The 14,356-nt window shown below is 41.0% G+C and overlaps 1 protein-coding gene across 1 annotated transcript in view; it reads left to right on the top strand.

Moving 5' to 3' along the window:
• Positions 1-10,400: 10,400 nt before the first annotated feature.
• Positions 10,401-14,356, top strand: part of HMBOX1 (homeobox containing 1) — a 62,665-nt gene continuing 58,709 nt past the window's right edge. Inside the window, exon 1 of the mRNA XM_010021769.1 lies at positions 10,401-10,486. Coding sequence (XP_010020071.1) covers positions 10,464-10,486 — 23 coding nt within the window. The 5' untranslated portion in view covers positions 10,401-10,463. The remainder of the gene's footprint in view (positions 10,487-14,356) is intronic.

The raw sequence follows: 14,356 nt of genomic DNA, 5'->3' as shown, positions 1-14,356 counted from the left end.
CTCTAGTGGAAGGTGTCTCTGCCTGTGGCAGGGGATTGGAACTGGATGAGCTTTAAGGTGCCTTCCAACCATTCTATGATTCTGTGATGATTCTAAATTTGGGTTAATTCCTCTGTGTCTGTAGCGAAGATGGTGAGTTCTGGGATAAGCTCTCGAAGTTGTAAATGAGTCCAGCAGAACTGGAGACTTCATAATCCCTCAAAGTAGAGGGAATTTTATGTTTTTTACTAAAGCAGAATGCATGGGTGCACACTTCTTGCTCCCAGTCCTGGCTTGTGGAAAGCAAAGGTGCTGTGCAGCCTGGTTATGTTGAACAGGAGGTTCCTACAGCTGGATCACGATGCAAGAGCAGACCATCTGGGCATTAAGTATGTTTAAAAACCACTGAAAATGGCTGTTTTCTTGGCCTAGACCCATCTCAGGGGGGAAAGTATCAGTAGAATACTTGTTGGGTATATGTCTGCCCCGTATCTGCTGCTTGTGCTAGGAGGAAATTGCTAAGTTATAGATATACTTAAGTTATGACAAGATTATGGAAGGCACTGCATTTAATGGGCTGGCTTTTCTTTAGAAAGCCAGATTCTGTCTCTCTCCTTCAGTCTTCCTGTTAGATGTCATCCAAGATGGATTCCAAGTCCAAAAAAAAACCAACCCAAACCAAAAAACGCAAGCAAACCTGCACCAAGTGAATCATGCCTACTAAATTTAAACCACTTATTATGAGGAGGAAAAAAAAAAGAAAACTTGGATTACAGGTTTAGCAAGCATGAGCACATATTTCAGCATATATTGCCATATTAGTAATTGCCAAACTACTGATTTCTTGGAACTCTGCTATTAGCATTGTTAAGCACTGTTCTAGACAGTCACTCCTATAAATCCCTGTTGATATATTAAGCAGGAGAAAGCTTTTGCAACAATAATACTTAGCTGGCAAGTCATCTCCATTTGGGGAGTGCTGTCTAGGCTACAGGGACAGGTAGGGGAAGTAACTGTGCATGCTGTTAGGATCATAGAATGGTTTGTGTTGGGAGGGACCTTAAAGCTCATCCAGTTCCAAGCCCCCTGCCACAAGCAGGGACACCTTCCACTAGACCAGGTTACTCAAAGCCCCGTCCAACCTGGCCTTAAATGCTGCCAGGGATGGAGCATCCACATGCTTAGCCTCCAGTTGATGTTTGCTTACATGTTATTGCCACTATTTTTATTTATTTATTCATTTGGACAGAAGTGTAAAAGTGTGTGAGGTTTCTGTACAGGGTACAATTCTAGTGTGAGGGCTATAGTTTACTGATCTCTTACTCTCCTTCATCTGCTGTTCAGGCAATAAGTAATGACAGGAAACACGCCTCAGACCATCAAACAAATGCCTTTTTCATGGACAGATAGTATTCTTTTTCAAGTGTGCTATTCCAAATAATGAAGTGCTTCAAACCCTGAAATTACGACAGCACATCACTAAATGCCGCCATATAAATATATATGTTTATTTTCAGAACACCGGTATAACCAGAACATTTTCATCACTGCCAGTCTTCTGACCAAAGTCATCTTTGTCTCTTCTGAACTAGTCAGTGGGTGGAAACAAGATGGAGTGTCTCAAGAATAAAATTGTCAGAGTACAACTTTACCTTGGACAAAAATGATTGTCCTCTTTCACTCACATCTGCTGGACCATGTACCTCTGCAGGGGTGAAAGACCCCCATAGGCTTTCTGGCAAAGCATGAGAAAAAGACAACTTGGATCACAGTATTTGCTTGATGTGGATAATACCTTTAGAGGTGGACGTAATGAAAGTCTGGGTCATCAGAGAGGAAGAAGAGGGAAAAGCAAAAAAGGAAGGTAGAGCTGTGGATCAGTATTTTAAGCACAACCAGTTGAGAAGGGCATGGGGATGGAGAGAGGCAAGGAGACTTGTTTGATCTGCTACTGAAGTGAAGACACATCTCCACATCCCAGCCCAGCTCCAGCATCACTGGTGGACTGCAGATTCCGAGATAAAAATTAGTTGTATTCTGAAGTGAACAACAGATGGGTGCTCTATGACTGGTCATCAGCCTGCCTTCAGTTGTGAGGCAGACGGCAGATGTTGGTGAGACTGCCATACCTGTAGTCTCTCTTTATGGGCACGACTTTATGCAGACTTGTTTGGGGATGGAAAAGGGCTGCATGCTTATTTTATTGCAAGTAACTGAGAGCTCACAGAGCTTTTCAGAACATCATTATTAATGTTTTGTAGAGTTCCTAACAAGTTTATTCATTGTACATCATGTTATCAGGTTACCGTTTGGGAAAAGGGGATGATGACCTTAAATACAAAATCTTTAAATTATTTCAATCAGTTGTCTTTTAAAAAAGATAATACTTAAATTTTATGCAGTGTATTTGCTATTGCTGAGTGATACCAGATTCCCCTTAATGCTTGGTTTGTGCCATACAGCAAAAGGAACGTAAAGCATTACTTCTCTTCAGTGCTTGTTCCTGGTACTAGTGGTAGCAGATACACTTCTGATTTCTTTTGTTAAGTCAGCAACTGGGTATACATTCTTCAGCTTGCTTCAGCTGGATTATGCTTACATCTTGCATCATTATGTTCATATAGGACTGTGCAGTAGCAGTTTTTTGTGCCTGCCAAGGGTTTGAGGTACTCCTGTCCTGCAGTTAATCTCTCTCTATCAAATAATCTGATGCCAGGTACGATTTCTGGAATTCTGCTTAAGAAAATTTGATGGCTTCTGTGAAGATGCACAGGGTCCCCTGGAAAGTCCTGGATGAAGGGTGGTCTCTGCTGGTTCAGTCAGATGAATGCTCAGTTTTCTTGGGCCTGTTGTACATTTTGCAGTGCCTCCCATTTCCATGCTCTTGAACTTGCCTGTGGCCAGCCATAACCTACATGGCAACTGAGCATTAGTCTTTATAGTGAACACTTGTATCCTCTTTGGGGCAAGCAAGCTGCAGGTCTCAGTGGAATTGACAGCCAAGGGAAGGCCTGTCTTTTAAAGACTGTATTTTAAGTCCAACATGTAAACCTGCACAGCTTCAAGATCAAGTCAAGCTCTGTAAGGACTGATTCTAGCAGCCTTGATTAGTTGTCTTCTAGACATTGGGAAGACTAGTATGTTTTCTCATCTTTGTATGTCCTGTCAGTAACAGGCTGAGATTAGTTTATCGAAGTTTTATGTTCTGGGTGGATGTCCTGAAGGCACTGCTGGCCTCTTCGATGTGCAGGATGCTGTGCTTCTACTGGTTTTCCTTCACTTGAATACCTCTTGATGTATGAGGTATGCAGGGCAACTCTTGTCAGATTGTTCTCCAGTGTGAGCAAGCTCTCCACTCGGACCTAGAAGCCATGATAGCAGTAGTTTCTTTCTTGTTCCAAGTGCGCACTGCTGGGCATTGTGTGCTTGATATGCATCCTCTTGCACCCAAATTTCAGTCAAACAGGGTAGTTCCTTTGTGCCAGAACTGATACTCTGTAGCTAGACTTGAGAGACGGCAAATGTGGGGCACTTCAGGAGGTCGAGTTCCTCCAGAGCATAGCACGTAGTAATTCATTTGAGCAGCCCCAGCTGGTGAGAAATTTAACTGCAGCATCATGAGGTGTAGACCACACGTGAGCCTGCCTGAATTGACTTCGTAAGCAGAGCTGCTGACATCTAACAGTATTCTGCAGTGGAGGTATACTTGTGGCATGCAGACATTACGTTTGGCAATGTAGAATCTCATTTCAGTTGGCAAAGCCAGTGCTACTATGTCACCATATTCCTAGCAAAAACTGTCAAGGTGATTCGTGTTAATTGGGATCTTTTCTGAATGAGCCTCTCATTTATTGTATGTTTGGACCAGGCTTGGACTCAGGGATTTGGCAATCTCCCATCTGCAGTTTTGTCCAGATGATGTATGCCTCACAGTGTACATACCCAGAGTTCTAGGTGTAATCCCTACTGTTGGTATGTAAGTGGTTTAAATCTTCATTCTACTTTAGGGTACGTCTTGCTCGTTGCAACTCTCTAGGAGTTAACTGGCATTGGACTTCTGCTTCAGCTCTCTGCTCTTGCCTGTTGTCTTCTGAGATACAATTGCTTATTTTGTGACAGCTTGTCCTCTGTTTTCAATGCAGCATCAAACATTTTTGAGTTGAACCTCTCCGCAGAGAGTCACCATCTCATTAAAATCTCTCTCGTGTGAATGACCATTGCTCTTCCTCATCCATTTCAGTGCTCAAACTGACCTGAATGGATTAGGATAACCTATTTGATCATTAAGTGAGTGGTCTTTGTGGGAGCCGCTAGCTATGAGTTTGTGTTCTATGACTTCATTGCTGTTAGTCTTCTGCCACTCAGATTCACTTGTAATTTTAGCCAGAAAAGCTAATTAAAGTCTGGCCTCTAGTTCCAGGAAAGTTTTTAGATATGATTGGAGGGACAACATACTGAAATTCAGAAGCTACAACAGTGTAGGTGCTGGTTGCATTAAGGCCGGAAACTTATTTGTAAGCAGTAATGAAAATATAACCTGAGGTTCTCCACTGAAATGCATTTGCAGATATATCTTGATGACAGCATTTAATTTTCCAGCTGCCTCTAAGGACAAAGCAATGCTTAACAATGTCCTTTTACTGGGACTGTATTGCCTCTTGTGTATCTCTTGGACTTCTGGGGTAATTTGGGTCCTTTCCAGTGAAATATAGATGATCTCACCTTTCTAGAAGCCTTGTGTGAGTTTGGGAAACTTGATGTTTTCGTGACCTCAGTTTTTCTGTAGAGAGGATTCATCTGCTTGAAAATGGAGCCTGGCCTCTGGCTTGCCCTATAGGTAATTTCACTAAATTAGGGAAGATTGTTTTATGTGGGGTTGGAGAGGGAAAAGAGAGAAGCAATTTTAACAGCAACTTTTGGCTAATTGTTCTCCAGGGCATGTTGTGGAAGCAATAATTTACCTGTTTGCTTTAAGTTTACTGACTGTGGCTTTATTGTAAGATTGGTGTGTGTCTTTTCTAAGGAGAAAAAGGGTTCTTTTGGTGCTTTTCCTTCAGTTAAAGTGTTCAGTGGAAGACAAGGATCCAGTCTCTTAAAAAAAAAAATTTGCTGCAGGCTTGGCATGATGCTTTTATATTTCCTCACCATAATCCCAAAATATGGCTTTCTCCTGTGTTGTACTGTGGAGGCTTTGGCAAACCAACACACTCTTTATAAGAAGACTGAAAACAGCATTGATTGGATTTAACTTCTGAGCAGTTTCTTCAAGAATTTTTGTGTTCATGGAAAGTATGCTGTCTTGCTCCCTTTGATTCACTGGTGCAGCTTGCTCAGAGAAGTGGTGGAGTCTCAAATCTTAGAGACGCTCAACAGCCATCTGGACAAGGTCCTGGGCAACTGGCTCTGATATGAGCAGAGGGATTGGGCAAAAGGACCTCCAGAGATTCCCTTCAATCTTCTGTGATTCTGTGGTTAGAAGGGCACAACCTGTCCCTTAAGATCTCTGCCATAGCAGTTCGTGCCTTTTTACCTTGAAGTGAGCCAACGTGCTTCTTGCAAACATGGGTTCAAGGTTACGGAGAAGCTGCAGCAAATGCAGTGACTGTGTTGCTTATTTAGCCACGAGTTTCAACGAGAGCTTTTTATGCACCTTCTTGAGGGTCTGCGCAAGACCGTGCTCAAGGTACAGATCAATGTGCTATCTTAAAGCAGTGATATTTAAATAACTTGCAGTCTGGATACTTAAGAAACAACTTTTCTCTTTGCGTTGCAGTACAAAGGCTGCATGAAACTGGATGCTGCGTGTTGCCAAGCCACAGCATGTGCTCAGGAGGTGGCAGTTCTTAGAGAAGGTTCTTAACCTTGCTTTCCAGGGCACAAGTGTAACACATCCTCAAGTCATGTGGCAGAGCTTTTTTATTTTTCCCCTAATAGGACTATTTTGGGAAAATGGGCTAGAGAGTCCTAGATTAGCTTTAGTATTTTGGACACTAGTCCTACTTTTGTGCATGCACACAGATGAATTTATCTTTAAGTTTTGATACAAATGCAGTAGCTAGAGCTTTAGAAGCACTGGGTAAACAACAGCCTGGCTGAACATCTCCCAAGAATAAAGGACTCCAAGCTGGCAATGGAGTGCTTAACAGGAGCTACTGTCTGGAATCTAAAGCCAGACGCATTCAAAGTAGAAATCAAGTACAGATTTGTAATGGAGAGGGTGATTAAGCACTGTAATGAACTAGAATGGATGGATCCTTGGTCTCTTGCTGGTTTTGAGGCAAGATGTCCTCTGGACATAAATTAAGCCAGGTTAGTAGGTTTGTTTTACTTCATGTTGGCCTCAGTGTAGAGAAGGTGAAGCAGATGAAATATAACAGCCCATGTTTATAGACATGTGCACACACACAGAGTCCAGCCAGAAGACTTTATGATTCTTACCGACCTCAATCTGTACATTAAGTCAAAGACTTAAATTTCAGAGTGTTTTTTGTTACTTCTGGGAGTGTATTGGTTTGTAATTATGCATGGGGTTAGGAATCTGACTTTATTGTGAATTCAGCAGTGGTAGTACCTCATTCTCAGGGCTGATCTTCACTACCTAAGGCACCAGGTTTATCAGCAAGCTTAAGCTTGGTCGTTCTGCATTTCAGTAGCTGGTAGGGTAATAGTCCTGTTGTAATAGTGGGGCCTGTGTCCTCAAGCAGATACCATGTTCAGCCACTGATAACCATCCTGTGTGGCTTTAAGCCAAGAATTTAGCCCCTCTGTTTATGTTTTACTTGTGACAAAACAGTGATGTTTCTCTTCCCCAAGGACAAAAGCTTTTAATTTGTTATTTGTAAAGCTCATTTTAAGAGCTTACCAAGGAAGATATCAGTGAAATACAAAGTGATGGCATTATTTTTTACTATGTGACTCACTCAGAAATTAAGAGGGAAAATTAATTTCTTTTCCAAAGAAGTGATATCAGCCTCGTCTTTACCAAGTGACTTCCTCCTTGCTTCTGCAGGGCATTGTGGATCAGGGTGAACTATGCTTCAAAACAATTAACTGCATCCAGTGAGAAATGAAGAAAACTGAAGTGGATCACAAGAATGTATTAAAAATCAGAACTAAAATAAGAATGATTTCATGTCAGGCGAGACAAATGCAGAGTTGATACTCCAGTGCTTCACACTTCCACTTGTCCTTGGCACCGAGAAAATGAGATTTTTAATATCTGAAAAACAGATTGCCACGAAGACTCATCCATTGTAAATTTAAGCTGCCTTTATAGCAACTTAAGCTGGGGACAAGATTGTTCATTACATCTGATTCTACAACTGTGGCGATGATTTCCATATTAATATTGAATTTTTTTATTGTCTGTCCGAGAAATAAGAAGGGGAGCTGGTAGTGTTTTCCCAGTGTTAGCAGGTAATTTATTTAATGAATAATGTGAAAGGGCAAAGGTTGGTGAGTTCTTACTTGCATATCAACTACAGATAGTGGTGTTACCTGCCTTTGCTACTCTGAGTACACCTGGTTTTCTGCTGAGAGGAGGCTGAGGGAACAGGGATATAGATTCATGGTTTCAGAGTGGTAGTTATGTTGGTTTGGGTTGATTCTTTTTTTTTTTTTTTTTTTTTTTTTTTTTTTTTTTTTTTTGTTTTTTTTTTTTGGGTTTTTTTTTTTTTTTTTTTTTTTTTTTTTTTTTACTAAAATTAGAGGTGAGGGGGTTGCCTGTTTCCGGTCTGGTAGACCCTTAAATTACAAAAACATTTAAGCAACCTTTACATGTGTATGGGGGCAGGGGAGGTATTTCTGTGCTACTGAACTTTAGACCAGCACTGAGTCAAAGACTGTTTGTAACCCTTTTCAATAGCAGCTGATCTGTTCTGGCATCAGGCGTCGGAAGCACTAGCTATCCCTCCTTTCTGTGCAACTGCATTTGCTTTCACCAGTCCAGCTACCAAAGCAGACAGGAGGATTCCCTGACCTGCCTTACTGCTTGGCTCTGTCTGCAACAGTTTGGGATTGCGTTCAGACATTAATACTGCTGCCTCAACTTTTAACATAGCAAAAATGGAGATTTTCTCCTGTTTTCTCATGAACTCTCTCCTGCTTATTTCTGCCTAAATGCTGTCAACCTCTGTCTGTGCCCACAGATCTGGAGTCTCTTGGAAAAGTTCCTTCTTCCTCCTCTGTTCTCATCCCAGATTTGGTCTAGATCTTAATGGCTCTTCATTTATAACATCTGAGGCCTGTACCATTTTTCTTTTCTTCCATTAGTATCACTAATACCATTGTCCTGCCTTTGTCATCTCGCACCTGAGTTACTGCAGCCTTTTCTTTGGCTCTCTATCTCCTCTCCTCATGCTCTAGTTTTAATACTGTGTTTCATGATGATGGAAAGTGATCTTTTCTTTCCTTTGTGAGTTTTGTTCTTTGCTTCTTCCACACTCCTCATAATGGAAGCAAATCTTTCTCTGAGGAATCCAGTTCTCTATCATTAGCCTCTCTGACCTTTAGAAAGTTTGTATATGTTTAAGTCTAATTTGTTCCTTTTTGGAAAACAAAACAGCTCTGTATTAACCTCAAAATTTGGCAATAAGTCAACAGCATGATCTCATATTTTTTGTGACTGCTTCAGGGAATATGTTTTAAATGCAGTTAAGAGATTTAAGAGTGTTTGGTGTAGAACTATCTTAAAAAGCTTTGGCGTGGCTGACTGTGAGGGACCTGCATATTTGTCTTTTCCATCCATCAGTACTTCGGTTCTACAGTTTCTCTCCCAGGCCACAGTACATGGCCTGGAACAGTCTGCTGTGACCACTCGTCTTGTCTGTGACCTTGCTTTTGGCAACCTCCTTTCCTTGCGAGGAAAAAGGCAACTTGAGATGCAGATGTGGGCCAAATGAATTGTCTGGGAAATGGCAGCAGCTGTCTCTCAGCAGCCTTCCTCCCCCAAGACACCCAGTGCTTTCCTTGGCCACATCTGGGTGGTAGCAGTCCTATGGGGGCAGCCTTCCCCCCCCCCGAGGTGAGCTGGTGCCTGAGGCTGACTGCTGCTACTTCTGGAAAAGCTCAGTCAGCCCAGCCTTTTGCCCTAAAAGTTCCTAAGCTTTTTTCATGAAGGAAAAAAAAAATCCACCTAAATGGTGGTACAGTCTGTGTATGCTCAGTGGGCTCCACCTGGAATAGTTGCAGTTCTTCCCCAAAGCCTCTAGTATAGTGATAGAGGAAAAGTCATGCTACAGTGTCTCGGCCGCTCTTAACCATTGAGAAGAGCCAAGATGTGTCCATCCACCATGCTTGGTTGCTAATATTACAGACAGCTCTTTATGGAGCAGACCAAATTATCCCATGCAAATCCCTGTGCTGCTCTATCGTCTTGTTTTCTATTCCAAGTCACATACACCCATAGCTCACAGCATGAGCTCTCTAGTTCTTTCCGCATCTTCCTGGATATAATATCCTGTCTTTCTCTTTCCCGTTGGTTAATAGTTTGACTTTTGAAGCACTTCAGTCCTTGTTAGTTTGTGGAGATAGACATCAGCAGTGATAGCTAAAGAAAATTCTATTAGGTCATTCCTTTTCAGAACATAGTACCTGTCTTCTAAGCTCTTTGCGGATGTTAGCCAAATAATCCTTTTAATAGCTTTTGTGAGTTAAAAGGGTAGGTAACTGTCATAAGGCTAAATGATTGCATAGATTAATTTACTTGTGGCCAAAAGAAATCGATTGTAATTTAAATTTTTGTCTCTGGACTGATTACACTACCAGACATCAACTTGCTTCTTAGGAATCTACCACGTGCACTGAAGTATCTGTCTGGGATTATATGGGGGTCTGGATTAGTCACAGATTATCCAGAGTAATATGCTTGAACATTTCCATTTTTTAACCTGTGGGTGTACACAAGCTGAGAATACTCACCTGGTTGGCCTTGTTTAGATCTGTGAAGTATCCATGAGTAACTTGAGCCATTACAATCCGTAGGGTGTTTGGATGGAAAAGAATATTTGCCATACTTTTAAGACCATGGGTCCATTGCAAACCATGTCAAAGCTCCTACTGAAGGCAAAGTGTAAAGAAAGAGGCTGAGGCTTTAACAGGCCATTAAAAACAAAACAAAACAAAAAAGCATGATATAAGAAAATTATGTGGTTCTAGGGAGCATTTTTCTAACCCATGGCTATGTTTAGTGATTGGTATACATTCTGTTGCCTTTTAGCAGAGGGATGCATTGGATAATTGGGAAGGATCCTGAAGGCACCTGTCTTTGGTAGTTGGTTTTGGTTTTGTTTTTTTAAACAGGAAGTTATTTTGCATTCCTGTAAGCTGGTTGTGTAATTGTAAGTCAGATAACAAGAAATCAGAATGTATTTGCCTTTTATATAAATCTCTTAACATTCTCATATCTTTTCATTGTGTCTTACAGAATGGTGAATAACACTGAAGACCCTCAAGAGGCTTTATAACGTCCCATCCCCATGTAAAGTATGCTCAGAACTTTTCCAGTAGTGTAAGTACAAGCTAAAAAAACCCCACCAAAATTAAGAGTTGTTTGGTAGTTTGGGCTTTTTTTTTTTGTTTTGTGGTTTTGGTTTGGTTTTTTTTTTCCCCTGTTAATTTGTCTAAAAAGAGCAGAGAAATGGTTGCAGTGATTATCAACAGTTGGCTAAATTGGAGAGTTCCACTGGTTTGGTATTTGTTAAACATTTGAACCAGGGAACAGGAGCATGTAATTCCTCACTTGGTCTGGCTGATGTGTTTTTTCTTCTTTTCTGTCACTGAAAGAGAAGGAAAATCATGCTGTTCTTAGAAATTTAGCCTTGATCACCAAAAAGTTACCGTTAAAAGAGAGGTCTCTGTACATCTACTGGAATACTAGAGGATACCAGAGCTGTGCAAGAGTTTAGCACCACTGCAGACTTGGTGAGAAGCGATTAGTACACCAAAACCGTAATATTACGTAGCAAAGGCAGAAAACCTGGGGCACCTAACCTAACACTAGAATTGGATGAGTTGGTCCAAGCAACTGGTGCAGTATCTGGAATCCCAGTACAAACTGAAGTTGTCCAAATCTCATCCTTGAATTTGAGCCTATTAATTTGTTCTTCCAAATGACTTCTGTCGTGGATCTTCAGTGTAATTGGCATCCATGCTGTTTCTTCAATAAGCAAGCAAATAAATTCAAAATTTGAAGCTTGTGAGGCTTAAAGGAAAGGCTTGACCTGTACTGTACTGTCATCCATCTCTCACTGGCCAGTCCTATATCGTTGTTTCCCATTCCTGTTTTAAAGGTATGACCAAATGCTTGTCCACTGGCAATCAGATTCTTGGGATACTATGACCTCTTTACTTCTGATTGTACCTTCTGTCACACTCAGTTGGAAAGAGAAATCCTGTCTACAGAACAGATAGCAAGAAACTGGACTGCTGTGAATGCAGACAGATTTTCCCAGATGGTTTATTACAAGGATGATCCAGCACATGGACAGTCACAGTACAAGTGGCAGTGCACTCACAGACTTCTGTAGGGGGACTCACAGTGAAAAGTAAGGACTGCCAGAGGTTTTGTGTTGGAAACTAAATTACCAGTGTGTTTGGAAAAGCCTTCTAGATACAACCATTAATTAGTTATTTTCTACTGCTGGTGGCCTAGTCTTCTGTTCAAAACTAGTGGTTTCCTGCTTTGTTGCCAGCCCACCAAGCCACCTCCTCTGCTTTCTTTTAGCTGGAAATATGTTGGATTTCAGTATTAAAATCACCACTTCAAATTGTAAAGATCTAGTTCACAGCAGGAAAGAAGTCTGAAGGTAAGGCTGTATTGCCCTGTGGATCTCTATTATGCTGGTAATTCAGAGATTGCAGTGTTCTTAGAGTTCCTCTGTACTTTGTGTGAGCACAAGGACAGTGTGTCAGCTTTAACTGCGGATCAGACTTTTAACATAAATTTCCAAACTGTGAGTTATATAGTTTTAATTTCCTGTGTTTTAGCTAGATTTCAGTCATGTTCTGCCCCTGTACATTTTCTACCCTGTTAATCAGCTTCCACCCTCCTATCCAAGAATTAGCAGCTTTTTAAATTTATTCCAGTATATGTGCAGTTAATACAGTCATCAAGAATGCAATTGAAGTATAGGTGAATGATTTTTGACTGAGCGAAAGCTGGGGTGAACCTCTCTGAAGGGGATTAGAGAGTATTAAATTAGAGGAAATGGGCGAAGATGACCCACTTAGGTATAAAGTTTCCAGATTAAACCATAGATAACTTTGAAAAAGGGTAAGCAGGCGTCGTGGTTTTGGAAGGGAAAAGAAATAAACAGAGCCTTTTAAAAGGAAAAAAAGTAACTTTTAACTTAAATACTGAATAAGATTAAAGTTGAACAGTCTTAAAACTACCATGGTTAGAGAGTAGTTTGGTTATTTCTACCAAGGGGAAGCATCCTCTGTCAGAAGAGCAAGGTGGGCAGCTGGCTGCAGTTACCATTTCACCTGCTGAATTTTTGTCCACAGTTGAATGAGAGTCAGTGCTTGAGACGAATTTGAAGCATCGTATGAACACAAGACTCTTGATTTTGGTCTCACTAAAATTAGTCATTTATCTGAAAATAGGTCCTCCTGTAGCCAGTGAAAGTAAATCTCTGTTGGGTTCTCCATAATTACTGGCACTTCACAGGCTTATGGCAGTATTGATTAATTAATATGTGTTAATAGTGAGTGTTAATATGGCCATCAGTATTTGTGTTGCATGTGTCAAACTCTCTCTCAAAATACAATTTCTGATAGAATTAGGCAGTTTCAACATAATCACTTAAAGTTTACCTGGGTTATCAGGCTGGTTTATGAATCTTACTGCCAGCAGCAACAGAGCTGTCTTGGGAATGAGTAAAAGCCTGTTGAGTGTAAAGAAAATCAGTGTGAGTAATGCAGATGAAAAAGGACTAGATGGAAGCCTTGTCATCATTTAGGGAAAAACAATGGAAAAAAAGGACCAAGTATGTGAACAATACTGAAGTTGGCACATGCTGACAATCAGACAGTGGAGTTAGTGTCTTAGAAAGGCATTGCCTGGCTGAGCTGTGTTAACTTTCATCCAACTTCCTTGAAATGTGACATGAAACTTGTTAATTAAACTTGGGTGAAAGAGGACTCGGCTAATTTGCTCTTTTTGTCTTGAGTGACAAGGTATCATGTAAATAGTTGTTGTTTTAAGCTTCCTTAACTGAAATAGTACCTTGTCTGAGCCCTTACTTTTACTCAAGATAAACCAGATGAATTAATTTGTGATTTCACAAGCAGCTAAACCGTTCTGAAAGGAACCTGAAAGCGATCTTCTTGCACATGTGCCTCTTATGCCTGCTTATGCTTTTGGCCAGATTGGCTTGTCCTCGTCTGTTGAGTTGGTTAATAGCAATCATCAGAGCCTTCTCTAAGCTCATTCAGCTTGCTAACCCAGGCAGATACTAGCTGTGGGTGGGCTGGTGGTTTGGTTGACTGATTTTCCTCCTGGGTTAGTGAGCTGAACTGGTCTGGTGATTTCCACCAATTCCTGGAGCTATGCAGAAGAGCTGAAGAGCAGGTCATAGGTTGATTCACCATCTCACTTGCATCTTCAGGTGTTCTCCTCCTGCTCTGATCAGGATTTGGACTTGCCCTAAGAATATAGGCTGGGTCTTCTCTGTGTCATGCAAGAGGAAATTTACCTAGTTCAGCCTGGGCTGCACAAAGAGATGCTTGTTGCTTTAAGAGCATTAGTTAGGATGTGCATTTCTTCTTGAAATGCTTTTAAATAAAATAGAACTCTTAATACAGAAGCAAACATAGCCAAAAGCCCATGTTTTTGCCATTATGATATATATACTTCAAGGAGCTGCTGTTATCTATTCCTGAGTTGTTCACAAAGTGTAATCTCTGTCTTCCTAAGACTGTGTGCCAGTAAAACTACACTTGCAAACTCTTTTCTAGTGGGAAAAGAAAAATTGCTTTGTAGTTCAGCACAAAATTAGAGGTAGGTAAGTTTCAGTTATTTTCTGGGTTTGGATTTTAGTTTTCTGAAGTAATAAATTTCTCTCAAGAAAGTGTGTTGTTTGTTACTGCTGGTAATAGATCCTGAGGGAGAAAGACTGTGCCTGAAATACATCAGAATGTCTCTTTTCCTTTATGTATGGAAGAGGTGGGGGAAATGCTGGTGATGACATTGCTTGAAACTTGTCCTACACCGTGTCATATCTGATGCTATAGAAGGACCCTGTAGGATGGATGTATGTGTGGTGAGAAAACCCTCGAAGTCTGGCCAGATGCTTGATTTGCCTTCTTGCAAAATGCTTGTGTGACTTTGAACAAGTAATTTTGACTTGTCTGAAGGCCAGGCTTTTTCTGTGAGCTC

This window comes from Nestor notabilis, unplaced genomic scaffold (assembly GCF_000696875.1).
Source record: "Nestor notabilis isolate BGI_N333 unplaced genomic scaffold, ASM69687v1 scaffold229, whole genome shotgun sequence".
In the NCBI taxonomy this organism is placed as follows: Eukaryota; Metazoa; Chordata; class Aves; order Psittaciformes; family Psittacidae; genus Nestor; species Nestor notabilis.
This window is presented reverse-complemented; position numbering and strand designations above follow the sequence as displayed.